General features: G+C 47.1%; 1 protein-coding gene across 1 annotated transcript; it reads left to right on the top strand.

Moving 5' to 3' along the window:
* The first annotated feature begins 1,606 nt into the window (after positions 1–1,606).
* LOC122919948 (exosome complex component RRP4-like) lies at positions 1,607–15,926 on the top strand. Its single transcript, XM_044269197.1, has 9 exons — positions 1,607–1,760; positions 2,357–2,458; positions 2,592–2,637; positions 10,141–10,230; positions 10,452–10,517; positions 13,258–13,326; positions 13,406–13,582; positions 13,986–14,114; positions 14,696–15,926. Exons 1-9 carry the CDS (start codon positions 1,636–1,638, stop codon positions 14,774–14,776), a joined length of 885 nt encoding a protein of 294 aa, XP_044125132.1. The 5' UTR covers positions 1,607–1,635; the 3' UTR covers positions 14,777–15,926.
* The last annotated feature ends 766 nt before the right edge of the window (positions 15,927–16,692 follow it).

Genomic DNA, 16,692 nt, shown 5'->3' with positions numbered 1-16,692 from the left:
ACTCCATGACCGGTGACTACTTGCATTAATTCCATGTCATGTTGCAGCATGTGTACCTCGTCGCCCTCAGGTGGTCAGAGGTGCGAATTACACAGACTTAAAATTAATTCAGGTATAAATTATAAACAGTCATAGATAGTCAGAGGATGATAGGAGTAGTGGCAGGGACGTCTCTAGAGCAAAACATTTGGGGCTTGGGCCCTGGAATTTTTTGTCCAGGGCCCCGAATGTAGTGGCTGCTGACCATACAACTTTACTGCTGTCCTCAGGATGGCAATACAGTGGAATACTGTGGTAATATACGAGGAAAGGGGGCATTATAACTACTGAGGTCCCTATAAGGGGGCATTATAACTACTGAGGTCCCTATAAGGGGGCATTATAAGTATGTGGGGCACTATAGGGGGAATTATAACAATTGGGAGAACTACAGGGGGCATTATAACTATTGGATACACTATAGGGGGCATTATAACTATTAGAAGCACCTCAGGGGGCATTATGACTACGTGGGGTACTATAGGGGGCATGATAACAACTGAGTGCACTATAGGAGGCATTATAACTACTGAGGTCCCTATAAGGGGGCATTATAACTACTGAGGTCCCTATAAGGGGGCATTATAACTACTGAGGTCCCTATAAGGGGGCATTATAACTACTGAGGTCCCTATAAGGGGGCATTATAACTACTGAGGTCCCTATAAGGGGGCATTATAACTACTGAGGTCCCTATAAGGGGGCATTATAACTACTGAGGTCCCTATAAGGGGGCATTATAACTACTGAGGTCCCTATAAGGGGACATTATAACTACTGAGGTCCCTATAAGGGGGCATTATAAGTATGTGGGGCACTATAGGGGGAATTATAACAATTGGGAGAACTACAGGGGGCATTATAACTATTGGATACACTATAGGGGGCATTATAACTATTAGAAGCATTATGACTACGTGGGGTACTATAGGGTGCATGATAACAACTGAGTGCACTATAGGGGGCATGATAATTATTGGGAGCCCTACAGGAGACATTATAAGTACTGGGGGCATTATAGAGCACATTCTAAGTACAGGGGCACTGTAGGGGGCATTCTAACAACTGGGGTACTATAAGGGGCATTATAAGTAAGTCGGGCACTATAGGGGGAATTATAACAATTGGGGTAGTATAGGGGGCATTATACCTATTAGAAGCGCCTCAGGGGGCATTATACCTACGTGGGGGACTATAGGGGGCATGATAATTATTGGGAGCCCTACAGGAGACATTATAAGTACTGGGGGCATTATAGAGCACATACTAAGTACAGGGGCACTGTAGGGGGCATTATAAATACTGGGGGCACTACAAGGGGCCTTATAAATACTGGGTGCACTATGGGGGCATTATAACTACAGGCCTCTGGTCATCACCTGCAATCCGCGCTTTTCCCTTCAGGCTGTGATGAAACTCTTGTTACGTCCACTAGATGGCGCGCCAAGATCAGGAATAGATGCCAATAACAATCATGTCCGCCCGCAGTATTGTTCCCACCTCTGCCCACAGATAGCATGGACGCTGGGCACATCCGGTCAGCAGTGCATTTCCGGAATATGGCGGCGCCCATGTGACGAGCCGTGCGGCTGCAGGATGGCGGTGGATATGAGGCTGCCGGCTGCTCGGAAACGAGTGAATGAGGGGCTGGAGGCTGCGGACAAGAGCTGGCACCTCGTGTCTCCCGGGGACACCATCACCACGGACACCGGATTCATGAGGTGCGGGCATGCTGGGAGTTGTAGTCTTGTCAACCGGTTATAACTGTTAATTTGCGTCAAAGGGGCTGCGCACTATTACTGATGTGTCACCCACAACTGGAAAAGATATTGAGGTAAAGGGTTTGAGGGGGGGCACACACCTTTTGAGCTGTGCCCCCCCCTCTTTCCCGTGAGCTGGGCCGCCCGCCCCCCCCCTCTTTCCCGTGAGCTGGGCCGCCCGCCCGCCCCCCCCTCTTTCCCGTGAGCTGGGCCGCCCGCCCGCCCCCCCCTCTTTCCCGTGAGCTGGGCCGCCCGCCCGCCCCCCCCTCTTTCCCGTGAGCTGGGCCGCCCGCCCGCCCCCCCCTCTTTCCCGTGAGCTGGGCCGCCCGCCCGCCCCCCCCTCTTTCCCGTGAGCTGGGCCGCCCGCCCGCCCCCCCCTCTTTCCCGTGAGCTGGGCCGCCCGCCCGCCCCCCCCCTCTTTCCCGTGAGCTGGGCCGCCCGCCCGCCCCCCCCTCTTTCCCGTGACTGGCACAACAAGGGTTAAATGCCTTTGTCAAAATAAGTGGAACATTCTTTGCAGAACGTCTACCTGTAACCTGTATCCGTGTCTTCTGCAGAGGCCATGGGACGTACATGGAGGAAGACAAGCTGTTAGCGTCCGTAGCTGGAGTGGTGGAGAGAGTCAACAAGCTGATATGTGTCCGAGCCCTGAAGACGAGGTGCGGTAATACAGGAGAATGTGACACCGGGAGAAGGGGGGGGGGGGGGGGAGTGACAAATGGCGCCATTACCGTGATGTGTATATGTAACAGGACAACGAGTCTAACTACAGAGATCTCTGCTTCATCCTAGATACAACGGAGAAGTTGGTGACATTGTGGTGGGCCGAATAACAGAGGTAAGAAGACATGAGAATATAACTACTATAATACTGCCTCCTATGTACAAGAATATAACTACTATAATACTGCCTCCTATGTACAAGAATATAACTACTATAATACTGCCTCCTATGTACAAGAATATAACTACTATAATACTGCCTTCTATGTACAATAATATAACTACTATAATACTGCCTCCTATGTACAAGAATATAACTACTATAATACTGCCTCCTATGTACAGGAATATAACTACTATAATACTGCCTCCTATGTACAAGAATATAACTACTATAATACTGCTCCTATCTACAAGAATATAACTACTATAATACTGCCTCCTATGTACAAGAATATAACTACTATAATACTGCCTCCTATGTACAGAATATAACTACTATAATACTGCTCCTATGTACCAGAATATAACTACTATAATACTGCTCCTATGTACAAGTATATAACTACTATAATACTGCTCCTATGTACAAGAATATAACTACTATAATACTGCTCCTATGTACAAGAATATAACTACTATAATACTGCTCCTATGTACAAGAATATAACTACTATAATACTGCTCCTATGTACAAGAATATAACTACTATAATACTGCTCCTATGTACAGGAATGTAACTACTATAATACTGCTCCTATGTACAAGAATATAACTACTATAATACTGCCTCCTATGTACAAGAATATAACTACTATAATACTGCTCCTATGTACAAGAATATAACTACTATAATACTGCCTCCTATATACAAGAATATAGCTACTATAATACTGCTTCTATGTACAATAATATAACTACTATAATACTGCCCCCTATGTACAAGAATATAACTACTATAATACTGCCCCCTATGTACAAGAATATATCTACTATAATACTGCTCCTATGTACAAGAATATAACTACTATAATACTGCTCCTATGTACAAGAATATAACTACTATAATACTGCCTCCTATATACAAGAATATAGCTACTATAATACTGCTTCTATGTACAATAATATAACTACTATAATACTGCTCCTATGTACAAGAATATATCTACTATAATACTGCTCCTATGTACAAGAATATAACTACTATAATACTGCCTCCTATGTACAAGAATATAACTACTATAGGGGGGCGGAGCTTGACCGGCGTCCTGATCGGCCGCATGTGAGAAGAGCTCTCCTCTCCATAGCCTCACAAAGTGGTTTATTTCGCGTACTGACTGCATAAACATGGGGAAAATCGGCAGATATATTCCCGGAGACCGTCCTGAACCCCTCAAGCAAGACCGGGGACCCTCCGAAATGGAGAAATTCTTTAATAAGCGGTCTGTAGCTCCGGTAGCAGAGCGACCTAAGATGGCGCCGCCGGATCCTGAGGACGGCATGGAGGAAGCTGAGAGAGCGGACAGCCCGCTTACTGAGGGCTCTCAGGGATCGCAAGCTGAAGCAGCCGAACCTATTTCAAAGCGTTTCCTGCAGCAAGCGCTCATGTCTGTGATACAGCCGGTGATGCAGGAGCTCACTGAGATAAAAGAGGACATCAAACACATCGGCCACAGAGTCGAGAGGCTTGAAACTACACAAGGGGCCATCCTGGAACACGCTCGCGTGCTAGGAGACAACAGCTCTGCTTACCTGTCCTCCCTGGATCACGCTTATGCCCTGATTGAAGATCAGGAAAACAGAAGCAGGCGCAAAAATGTACGCTTCAGAGGCCTGCCAGAAGCGGTGCCACATGAGGACCTTCCCGCTGCTGCGTCCGCCATTTTCACATCCCTGCTGGGCCCTGACGCTGCGGCTGCAGTTACAATAGAGCGCATACACCGCTCCCTGCGACCCAAACCCAGGGAGGGAGAACCCCCTCGTGATGTAGTTTGCGGCCTCTTGCGGTATGTTGATACCGCTGCTATTTTCAAAGCAGCCAGAGAGAAAGGAGAGGTTAAATACGACGGCACCAAGATTCTGCTGTTCCAGGACCTCGCGCCTTCAACCCTGAACAAGAGAAGAATTCTGAGACCTGTCACCGAGATTCTTCGCCACAGCAGGATCCCCTTCAAGTGGCTCTTTCCTTTCGGGCTTACGTTTTCCAGGGACGGCAAGAGGTGCACCATTCGAACCCCCAGTGATCTGCCGGCAGCATAGGAGCTGCTGAACACCACGCCACAGGACATACCATCATGGCTGCCCTCGGCGGACACTGGCGTCCCGCTCCCAGAACTCCCTGAATGCTCCAGATGGTCGAAGGTGCCATCCAGGAAAGGCCCAAGAGCAAATCGGAGAATTACCTGAACATTTTCAGCAGGTCGTATGTGGGTCTTTGTTAATGCAAGCTCCTCAGTTAATGCTTCTTAAGGGGTTGGAGCGCAATTAAAATGGTTCAAGTTAGTGCCGTTCAGGCACATGTTGAGCGGTTGCACCCGCTTACTGTTGGCATGGGTGAACCCCATAGTAGTTATGGTTGCAATGCATTCTTTATGCGGGTACTAAGAGAGTACATATAATGTTTTGCTACTCCCGGTTATGTATGTATAGCCAGATTCTTTCCGGCAGTCAAATTAGTGGCTTGTCCACACAGAGGTGATATCTATTTGGCACACTTTGTGGGGCGGAGACCCTGATTTGTGACCAGGAGTAGTATTTGCCTGACACTGAGCATGTCAGCCTGCTCCCACCATGTCACCGGTGGTTCCTGTGCTCCTGCAAGGAGTTCCATCATCCCCTTTGGCCATATTGGGCTTGAAGAAGTTTCTGTGTTGTTACTTTTAGCAACCTTCTGGCTCAAAGGCACAAAGGCACTTGCCCAAAGCAAGGAGTTACCCTGTTTGTTCCCCCTGTTTTCCTGTCCATGTACACATTCTTCACCGTATGCTAATACTTGTATGCACCTCTACCATGATGTCTGCAGTTAACTGTACCTCGTTTAATGTGAGGGGGTTTAATACCCCTCAGAAGCGTTCGCAGGTAATCAGATTATTGAAAAAGAGGCGCACTGAGAGGCGTTTTTTTCAAGAGCTGCACCTCAAGTTAGGTCATGTTCCCAAACTCTCACAGTCTTACTTTAGTCAGTGGTTCATTAGCTCTCATGCCAAAGCTTCCAGGGGCGCGGGGATTGCCATTTCCAAAAGGGTCCCCTTCTCCCTTACTTCCTCTCTAACCGATTCAGAGGGACGCTTTATGTTCATAAAGGGTAAGATAGGGACTACACTTGTAACATTAGCGAGTCTATATGGCCCCAATCGGGGTCAGGGGGCTTGGTTGCGGTCCACACTGTCTAAACTGTCCGCTTTTGCAGAGGGTATTTGCTTGGTAGGGGGGGATCTTAACGTGGCCTTAAACCCACTAATGGATGCTTCTGATCATTCCTCTCAACTGACTCAAGCAGCTATTGGTAGGATTAACAAGCATTTAGCAGAGGCTCATCTACTGGACACCTGGCGACTGACCCACCCTACAGATTTGGACTACACATTCTTTTCAGCCCCACATAAGGTTTATTCCAGGCTAGACTATATTTTCATTACTGACACCCACGCTGGCTTGGTGAGCAGCTCCACCATTGATCCTATGACGGTGTCTGACCATGCTCCTGTTACGACGTCCGTGGTGTTCTCTGAATTACCACAGCCTTCTCGACAATGGAGATTGAATGAAACTCTGCTTGATGATGAGGAGGTAGTGAGGGACATTAAGACAAAAATACAACAATTTTTTGTGGAGAACTCCACGGACGACGTCTCTGTCACCACCGTCTGGGAGACGCATAAGGCGGTTATAAGGGGGGAATTGATTGCCTTAGGCAGTAGGAAAAAGAAAGAAAGACAAAAAACGTTTCACACACTGTTAGAGAGGATAACAGCCTTGGAGTCCCTGCATAAGAAGTCTAAAACGATTGAGGCCCAGCAGGAGCTGGCACTAACTAGGAAAAAACTTAAAGACCACCTTAATTATCATCAGGCAAAGTCCTATCAGTATGCTCAGTTCCGGTTTTATGCTCACGGGGACAAGGGGACAAAGCTTATGGCGGCGCTCCTTAAGCAGAAGAAAGATGCTTCGTATATAGCCGGAATTAAGGATAGGGATGGTGAACTTTTGCACAGAACCTCAGATATTGCCAGGGAATTCCACAAGTTCTATAGCAAGCTCTATGGTCTAAAATGTCCAGAGGGTGACTCAGAGGTTGACATTGAGGAGACGGCGGACAAATTTTTGAAGGATCTCAACTTACCTACATTAGAGACTAGTGATAGGGAAAAACTCGCTGCCCCAGTCTCATTAGACGAGGTGGAAAAGATTTTGAATTCTATGCCAATAGGGAAATGTCCGGGACCTGATGGGTATTCAGTGGGGTATTATAAAAAAATGGCCTCAGTTCTGTCTCCACGATTGGTCACTTGGTGCAACTCCATCTTAAGTGGCTCTACCCTTCATAAGCAGTCCCTGGAGGCGACAGTCACAATCTTGCCAAAGGCAGGTAAAGATCCTAACCAGTGTGGCAGCTACAGGCCGATATCGCTTCTTAATGTAGATGTCAAAATCTGGGCAAAACTACTAGCTTCCCGTCTTGCTCCCCTTCTGACTAAGCTGATTCATCCGGACCAGGCCGGGTTTGTGCCTGGAAGAGAGGGAAGCCAGAACTCGTGCAGGGTTCTATCAGCAATGCAGTTAGCTAAAGTGGAAAAGGCCTCACTAGTCCTTCTGGGTGTGGATGCGGAAAAGGCCTTTGACAGGGTGAGCTGGGGATATATGAGGAAAACTTTGCATAAATTCGGCATTCCAGAACAATTCCAAAATGCGGTCATGTCTCTCTATCATGAACCTAGTGCCCGAATAAGGGTGAATGGTACACTTTCTCAACCATTTCCGATTACCAACGGGACCCGTCAGGGTTGTCCTCTGTCACCTACGTTATATGTCATGGTAATGGAGACATTATTGCAAGCTATAAGAGAGCACCCCGGTATAAGGGGCCTAAAGGTCAGAGGTAGCTCTGTAGAGTACATAAATGCCGCTTATGCGGACGATCTCCTGGTTATGATCTCAAACCCTGTCGAGGCCTTTCCGCATCTTCTATCCCTTTTTGAACTGTACGGGAGGATCTCTAATTTTAAAGTTAACTATACGAAGTCTGAAGCAATGAACGTTTCTGCTTCGAGCAAAGTGGTTTCCTCTCTGAAGGGCACAACCCCATTTATCTGGCAGGAGTCTCATCTTTCTTATCTAGGAATTAAGCTGCCGGCGGATTTAAACCAAACTTTTAGCTTAAATTATCAGCCCCTTTTGAGCGAGATACAGAAACAGCTCCATTCACTTAAAATCCCATATGTTTCGTGGATGGGTAGGAAGAACCTTTTGAAGGCCTTCATTATGCCTAAGCTCCTCTATGTAATGCAGATGTTGCCCATTTTTCTCCCCATGTCTTTTTTCTGTCAGGTTAGGAGATTATTTAGAACGTTCCTGTGGGGGGGGAAGTCAGCCAGATTGGCACATAGCAGGCTGATACAACGTAAGAGCACGGGGGGGTTTGGTTTGCCGGATGCATTCCTATACTACCAGGCGATTCATTTGAAAAGATGGATCCAACTACATGCCAGTAGACTCCATACTTGGGGTTGCGACTTAGAGATGGCCCAACTCTCCGCTGTCCAGAGGGCGGGCCTCTGGGGTCTCACTACTTCTAATCTCAGATCACAAGTTTTGCTTAGAGGCACTGCTTCAGTAATACAACAGTTATCCGGCAGGCTTAACCTCTTACACAACCCCTCTCCCTCTATGCCAGCTGATCTTCTTCCCTTTGCTACAAGGCCCAATGCTAAACAGATAGCCACGACATGGCAAAAACTGAGCAAGTTTACAACTGAGGAGTTCTTAGGGGCGACTGCGGGTGACATAGCGGCTCATCATCCATTACATAGCCTTATTAAATCATGCAACTTCCTGGAACTCATCGAGCTCAACTCGGTCTCCAAACCATTAATTGATGGTAACAGACATAAGCCTACCCAGTCATGGTTTGAGAAAATTTTAACATGCGAGTCCTTTCCGCGCAAGCTGATTTCTCTATGCTATCTGGCTTTGGTCAACCCCCGCTCCCCTGGAATGCCGCAATACCTGAGGCACTGGGCTACTGAGCTGGGAGTAGAGCTGAGTGAAACTGATATCATGAGAATACACGCACACTCTCACGGCTTCTCTAGGTGCACTAGGGTGCAAGAGCACACATATAAAGTCCTTACTCAGTGGTATTTAACTCCAAAACAAATGTTTATTAGGGGCATGAGACAGGATGACAGGTGTTGGCGATGTTTGGAAGATACAGGGACTCTATCCCACATCTTCTGGTTCTGCCCTAAAATACGGCCTTATTGGGAGGGGGTCTTGTCCGCTATCCAGAAGATAACAAAAGTCACCATTGAAGTGCCTCCTACCCTTGTGCTCCTGTGGCTCCCAACTCCTTCTTTTTCTCCCTCTAAAAGATGCTTAGTTACCCAGTTACTCCAGGCCGCGAGACTGCTTATCCCGCAGCACTGGTTGTGTACGGAGCCCCCTACTGTGGAGGCTTGGCTAAACAAGGTGGATCATATCTGCCGTATGGAAGAGCTTGCGAGCTGGGAGGACAGGAACCACAATAAATATGTCAAGCTGTGGACACCATGGTTGTTATTTAGAGATGAGGGGTCGGCTCCGCTTGGAGGCAACAATTCAGAAGCTCACTAGGTGGTGTAATACTCATGCATTATTGTCAGGTAGTCAGGATCATGGCAGAACTAATGGTGCATAGTTCCTGCTCATATGACTCGAATTTAATTTGTACTTTAACTGTATGATGTGCAATATATGTACAGGTGTCATGGAAGGATTATTGTTTTCAGTTTTCCCCTCTCTCTCCTTCCCTCTCTCCTTCCACCCCTTCCTTCCCCCCCCTCCCTGACTTTCCCACCTTTCTGCCCCTCTATTTCGGTGTTATTACAATTGCTAGACATGCTACAAGACTAGTGTGCATTTAAAGGTATATAGGTAAATAGCATATTGTACTAGCTTTTTGTGATGTGGTTACACTATCCATATCTGTTATGTACGTTGTAAACGATGTATGCTACTCATCAATCTCTGTCTATCACTGCGTGATGGTATAGTATGTCATTTTGCCATTTTTCTTAATAAAAAGAAAATTTTCAAAGAATATAACTGCTATAATACTGCTCCCTATGTACAAGAATATAACTACTATAATACTGCTCCCTATGTACAAGAATATAACTACTATAATACTGCCTCCTATGTACAAGAATATAACTACTATAATACTGCCTCCTATGTACAGGAATATACTACTATAATACTGCTCCTATGTACAAGACTATAACTACTATAATACTGCCCCTATGTACAAGACTATAACTACTATAATACTGCCCCTATGTACAAGAATATAACTACTATAATACTGCTCCTATGTACAAGAATATAACTGCTATAACACTGCCCCCTTGGTCTCTTGTAGGTGCAGCAGAGGCGGTGGAAAGTGGACACTAAGTCGCGCCTGGACTCCGTGTTGCTGCTGTCCTCTGTTAACCTTCCTGGCGGGGAGCTGGTGCGTTGCTTCTTCCTGTTTGTCCGTGTTACATACGTGTGTTTCCCCTGCACGGAGATAATAGTGGCTCTAGCAGTGATTTCTGTGGGTTGGATGTGTTCTTTTGCCTGTGTCGATCTTCTCGGCGGTGTGTTCTTTCAGGTTTTGTGGTTACGGCTGCGGGCTCGCTGCCTCGGGGTATTACTCGCTGCCCGGCTTATCTCTGGTGTCTTGTCTTTCAGAGGAGGAGGTCGGCTGAGGATGAACTGGCCATGAGGAGCTACCTGCAGGAAGGAGATCTCATCAGTGTATCCTCTGGCCTGGGCCGTGTTCACACTGCTGTCATGGCATCTCCTTTAGTAAAGGTTCAGGTTTTGTTACAGTTGTATCCAGTCTGGACAATGCTCTGTGACTGGAAAGCATTGATACATTGTAGCGGACTGTATCAGTCTGACTTCAGGCTCTGTTACATGTTCAGGTCTTCTGGGGGGAGTACATTGACCGCTGGCCGACACCGCTTATCTCTGAAGGTAGATGTATTAACCCCCTGCTGGATTTCTGCCGTACATGTACGGCAGCGGCCTGGACTTTAAAGATGGCGCCGTATCCACTGGGTGCCTTCTGTTACACACCATTACCTGGGAGCAGAGTCTGTAATTGGCAGAACGCTGATCGTGCACATTTGCAACCATAGCATCTGAGCGGTCTTTTTGCTCCGGGGGACAGAATGGCTCCTCTCTGCTGAGATCGAGGGACCCTTACGTTTGCTATGGCAGCCTTGGGCCTTCTTAAGGATCCAAGACCAGCCATGGTGAAGTTCCCGTCAGGCCTGGTGAATCTCCTATAGGCTGCAATGTTAAGTTATTGCAGTCTATGGGAGAAGCGATCGGACCAGTTGGATGCTAAAGTCCCCTAGGGGGACAAAAAGTGTGAAAAAAGTTTTAAAATATTTATAAAAATTTAAATTCACCCTCCTTTCCCCCATATTAAAAAATAAAACCATAAAGAGAAAGATTTAAGTGTTGCATCTCTAAACACCCGTACTGCTAAAATCTGGACGTGTTTATCCCGTACAGTGAGCGGCGTATCGAAAGAATGCAACTGGCTAATTCGTAGTGTTTTCATCACTTCCCCTCCCCAAAAAAGCGAATAAAAAGTCATGCACACCCCAAAATCTACAGAAAAGCGAGCCCTCACACAGCTCTATTAAGATAAGTTGTGGCTGTCATACAGACGTGGACAAAATTGTTGGTACCCTTTGGTCAATGAAAGAAAAAGTCACAATGGTCACAGAAATAACTTTAATCTGACAAAAGTAATAATAAATTAAAATTCTATAAATGTTAACCAATGAAAGTCAGACATTGTTTTTCAACCATGCTTCAACAGAATTATGTAAAAAAATAAACTCATGAAACAGGCATGGACAAAAATGATGGTACCCCTAGAAAACACAGAACATAATGTGACCAAAGGGACATGTTAATTCAAGGTGTGTCCACTAATTAGCATCACAGGTGTCTACAACCTTGTAATCAGCCATTGGGCCTATATATATGGCTCCAGGTAATCACTGTGTTGTTTGGTGATATGGTGTGTACCACACTCGACATGGACCAGAGGAAGCAAAGGAAAGAGCTGTCTCAAGAGATCAGAAAGAAAATTATAGACAAGCATGTTAAAGGTAAAGGCTATAAGACCATCTCCAAGCAACTAGATGTTCCTGTGAGTACAGTTGCACATATTATTCATAAGTTTAAGATCCATGGGACTGTAGCCAACCTCCCTGGACGTGGCCGCAGGAGGAAAATTGATGACAAATCTAAGAGACGGATAATCCGAATGGTAACAAAAGAGCCTAGAAAGACTTCTAAAGAGATTCAAGGTGAACTTCATGCTCAAGGAACATCAGTGTCAGATCGCACCATCCGTCGTTGTTTGAGCCAAAGTGGACTACATGGGAGACGACCAAGGAGGACACCATTGTTGAAAACGAATCATAAAAAAGCAAGACTGGAATATGCCAAACTACATGTTGACAAGCCACAAAGCTTCTGGGAGAATGTCCTGTGGACAGATGAGACAAAAATCGAAGTTTTTGCCAAGGCACATCAGCTGTATGTTCACAGACGAAAAAATGAAGCATATCAAGAAAAGAACACTGTCCCTACTGTGAAACATGGAGGAGGCTCTGTTATGTTCTGGGGCTGCTTTGCTGCGTCTGGCACAGGGTGTCTTGAATCTGTGCAGGGTACAATGAAATCTCAAGACTATCAAGGAATTCTAGAGAGAAATGTACTAGCCAGTGTCAGAAAGCTTGGTCTCAGTCGCAGGTCATGGGTCTTGCAACAGGACAATGACCCAAAACACACCGCTAAAAACACCCAAGAATGGCTAAGAGGAAAAAATTGGACTATTCTAAAGTGGCCTTCTATGAGCCCTGACCTCAATCCTATTGAGCATCTTTGGAAGGAGCTGAAACATGCAGTCTGGAAAAGGCACCCTTCAAACCGGACACAACTGGAGCAGTTTGCTCATGAGGAGTGGGCCAAAATACCTGCTGAGAGGTGCAGATGTCTCATTGACAGTTACAGGAAGCGTTTGATTGCAGTGATTGCCTCAAAAGGTTGCGCAACAAAATATTAAGTTAGGGGTACCATCATTTTTGTCCATGCCTGTTTCATGAGTTTATTTTTTTACATAATTCTGTTGAAGCATGGTTGAAAAACAATGTCTGACTTTCATTGGTTAACATTTATAGAATTTTAATTTATTATTACTTTTGTCAGATTAAAGTTATTTCTGTGACCATTGTGACTTTTTCTTTCATTGACCAAAGGGTACCAACAATTTTGTCCACGTCTGTATATAGCAATGCAAAGGAAAAAAAAAATATTCTCAAAGGTTTTGTTTTTTTTTTGTATTAAAACACAAACTATATAAATGTGGTATCGCTGTAATCATTATAGGGATATTATGTTGGGGGGATGAGTGGAGTTGTGTGAGGTAATGGCTCTGCATTGACTGTCCCTTAACCCGCTTGCTCAGGCGGAGGTGCAGGCGGTGTACTCTGACGGAGCGCTGTCCTTACACACTCGCAGTCTGAAATACGGGAAGGTAAGTTGTCCCCTGTGTCAGTGTCATCTGGGCACCCGCCGTATCTCCCCTTCCCCCATTGTACTGTTTCTGCTCTTAGCTCGGACAGGGCGTCCTGGTGCAGGTGTCGCCATCGCTGATAAAGAGGCGCAAGACTCACTTCCATAACCTCCCCTGCGGAGCCTCCGTCATCCTGGGGAACAATGGTTTCATTTGGCTCTACCCGACCCCGGAGCAGACAGAGGAGGAAGCCGGGGGGTTCATCACTAATCTGGAGGTAAGGCCATGTCTGAGAGCTGAGGGTTTGTTACAGTGATATCTAGTCCAGCCAATCCCTTGTCGACTCCTGGCTGATACACTGTAACATCAGGGCAGGAGAGATTGGAACTGATTGTCTAGACCAGTGTTTCCCAACCAGTGTGCCTCCAGCTGTTGCAAAACTACAACTCCCAGCATGCCCGGACAGCATTTGGCTGTGCGGGCATGCTGGGAGTTGTAGTTTTGCAACAGCTGGAGGCACACTGGTTGGGAAACACTGGTCTAGACTGGATACAATTGTGACAAACCCTCAGCTGTGAGCAGTATTGGGTCAGGACGGGTTTTTTATCGCTTTGATGAGGAGCAGGAGTTTGTATTGTACCAGGATGAAGGCTTAGCTTCCATGTCTTCTGTTTCTGCAGCCGCTGCCGCTCTCTGATCGGGAGGTGATCTCTCGGCTGAGGAACTGCATCCTGGCACTGAGCTCGCAGAAGATGTTACTGTACGACACCAGCATCCTGTACTGCTACGAAGCCTCCCTGCCGCACCAGGTACGGGGTCACCCAGCGGTGGACGTCTCTCCAGCACAGCCCTCTGTGTGTTATTTCAGCAGGGATAAGCGGCCCCCAGACATGTCACTGCTTATCCCTCCAGTCTTAATTTCTTCACACTAGAGATGAGCGAATCGACTTGTCTCATCAGCAGGGCTTCCCCCACAGGTGCAGAAGCGACCACCAGTGCAAGATTGACCCGTCCAGGTTCTTGCTTTGCTAGTCGGAGCTGCGGCGTAGGGACAGCCCCCCCCCCCCACACACACACAGATGAAGTTCTGCGGTCTAGCGGGGTGATTGGGAAGTCATGGCTGATAATATAAGGGGTGTCATTGAAAAGTCTACGGTTTATCCCTGACTCTCTCTCTGGCAGTCTGACCCTAGGCAGTGACCGGACTGCAGGAGATGTCTGACCCTAGGCAGTGACCGGACTGCAGGAGATGTCTGACCCTAGGCAGTGACCGGACTGCAGGAGATGTCTGACCCTAGGCAGTGTCCGGACTGCAGGAGATGTCTGACACTCAAGTGCCCTTTCTGCATTTCCTTCCTCTGTTTCTATCAGTGCGGCTCTTGTCTTGCAGATTAAGGATCTCCTGAAGCTGGAGGTGATGGAAGACATAGTGCTGGAGACCAGGCAGCGTCTTGTGGAGCAGGAGGGGTAGTGGACGTCATCTAATTCTGCAGTGTTACAACGTGCCCACCAGGGGTCACTGTCCTCCATCCTGGCCAGAGACGTCCAACCACGGAGATTCTCTGAAGATCGTCTCAGATCCGGCAGAAATTATATACTGTTTGCAGCTGGAAAGCTGGTCCAGAAGGGGCAGGGGCCAAGCCTGCAGGATATATCGTTTTCGATGATGTCGTATAGTGTTTTCACGTCCAAATCTGGGGGTTTGGGTCCCAGCTATTGGCCCCTTCTCCAGTGTGATCTGGGGGGAGTTAACTGGACTCTTGCATTTTTGTGTCCTGGCATCTATTTTATGCTTCCCTAAGGCTACTGTCACACTTGTGTTTTTCTTTTCCGGCATTGAGTTCCGTCCTAGGGGTTCTATACCGGAAACAAACTGATCAGGTTTAACCCCATGCATTCTGAATGGACAGCATTCCGTTCAGGATGTCTTCAGTTCAGTCTTTTTTACTTTTCAGGACGGAGATGATACCGCAGCCTACGGTTTCATCTCCGTCCAAAATTCTGGAACAAGCATTTTTCCGATTGAAATGTGTTTGGCAAAACGGATCCTGTACCTGCTCAGACCGCAAAAATGTTAAAAAAAAAAAAATGCTCGATCCGTTTTTCCGCCATTTCAATGCATTTGTCATACGGACCAGGACCCTGATCCGTCTGACAAATGCCATCAGTTTGCATACATTTTGACGGATCTGTCTGGCAGTTCTGGCGACGGAAGTGCCTGCCGGAATCCTCTGCCGCAAGTGTGTAAGTAGCCTTAGCTGCCTAATCTGTGTTCTGGCTCCAAAAAGGGCAACTTACCACCAATGTAAGACAGTGTGACAGAGCTGCAGAACTTTCCATCAGCCTGGACAGTGATGCGGATGGTGCACTGCACCCCCTTTTATCTCAGTATCTACCAGTTTACGAGGCCGGTGGCAGGAGTTAGGACCCTGCCAAAATCAGCACTGCCCAATTGTCATAACTGAATGACCCGGGCTGATCTCTGCTGTCCTGATTAAAGCGCCTCCGTACAATGGAAATGGGAGCTTTTGGCGGCACACGCTGGATACGGCGACACTCGTATTTTTAGAATTTTCTGGGATGTTCTTTGTGTCAGGATTAAATACAGAACGATCATTTGTCCTGCTCGTCCATGTGCCATCCTTTAATCCAGAATGCCTGCTAATCTGGCACCACCCACTGATGACCCTTCTGATATAATGAGCAAGGGGCAGCGCCTCACCCGGGAGACACCCATGGCCCCACATTGGTAATAAATCTGGAGGAAGTGTTGTCATCTGGAGGAGTCATTCCCAAAAACCCCTGCTGTGTGCAGGCGAGCATTATCCTGCTACGTATGGAAGCCCTGGCAGGAGGTCCTGCACATATCACTGAGGTGGTAGTGCCCTTGCATCACTACTAGGGGGTGACTGTCGTATGCCATGGCTCCCCCCCCAGTTGGGGCAGTGTGTCGCTCCACAGGCAGGATAGAAAGCGCTCACCTCCAGACTGGAACCATCCCAAACAGAACCTGGATTCATCTCTAAAGCTGATATGGTTCCAGTCCAGGTTTCTCGTCCATAACACCACTGGAAACTAAGGTGAGGGAGGCTGGCTGTCAATGGCAGGACCCCTACTGGGCGCTGTGTCACTAAGGCCTCTTTCAGAGAGGCGTTGCGGGAACATGCACGATTTTTTTCCGCGCGAGTGCAAAACATTGTAATGCGTTTTGCACTCGCGTGAGAAAACCCGGCATGTTTGGTACCCGGACTTCTTCACAGAAGTTCAGGTTTGGGATCAGTGTTCTGTAGATTGTAACATGGTTATAAGGGAAATAATGTAATATATCAGGCTGGTTTAAAATCTGTAAAAAAACACAGATGGGCGCACCATAGGGTAATTCTGTGG

The sequence above is a fragment of the Bufo gargarizans genome, chromosome 9, assembly GCF_014858855.1.
Source record: "Bufo gargarizans isolate SCDJY-AF-19 chromosome 9, ASM1485885v1, whole genome shotgun sequence".
NCBI classification, from domain to species: Eukaryota; Metazoa; Chordata; class Amphibia; order Anura; family Bufonidae; genus Bufo; species Bufo gargarizans.
Note: the sequence above shows the minus strand (reverse complement) of the source record. Positions and strands in the feature narration are given on the sequence as shown.